General features: G+C 35.7%; 1 protein-coding gene across 1 annotated transcript in view; it reads right to left on the bottom strand.

Annotated features, from left to right (window-relative positions):
- Positions 1-263, bottom strand: part of OTOGL (otogelin-like) — a 95,279-nt gene that overhangs the window by 68,460 nt on the left and 26,556 nt on the right. Inside the window, exon 18 of the mRNA XM_010189063.1 lies at positions 150-263. This exon is cut by the window's right edge and continues 32 nt beyond it. Coding sequence (XP_010187365.1) covers positions 150-263 — 114 coding nt within the window. The remainder of the gene's footprint in view (positions 1-149) is intronic.

Below are 263 nucleotides of genomic sequence, written 5' to 3'. Positions count from 1 at the left end.
AAAGAGTGTACATCTAAAACTGAAGATAAAATACATGTATATATTCATTAATGAATAGGAAGTAACAGTGCAACTCATTCACAGAGAAAACAATAATGTCCCATAATAATAACATACAGCTAATACCAGATTCCTATATGAAAACATACCATTTTGCTGATTAACATTGCAGGGATCAACCACAGGAATATTGATAGGCACAGAACAAGCTGAGGAAACCTTCCATGCATTGGCGTGAAGTTGCGGGGTCCCTTCTATCATTC

The sequence above is a fragment of the Mesitornis unicolor genome, unplaced genomic scaffold (assembly GCF_000695765.1).
Source record: "Mesitornis unicolor isolate BGI_N332 unplaced genomic scaffold, ASM69576v1 scaffold2267, whole genome shotgun sequence".
In the NCBI taxonomy this organism is placed as follows: Eukaryota; Metazoa; Chordata; class Aves; order Mesitornithiformes; family Mesitornithidae; genus Mesitornis; species Mesitornis unicolor.
Note: the sequence above shows the minus strand (reverse complement) of the source record. Positions and strands in the feature narration are given on the sequence as shown.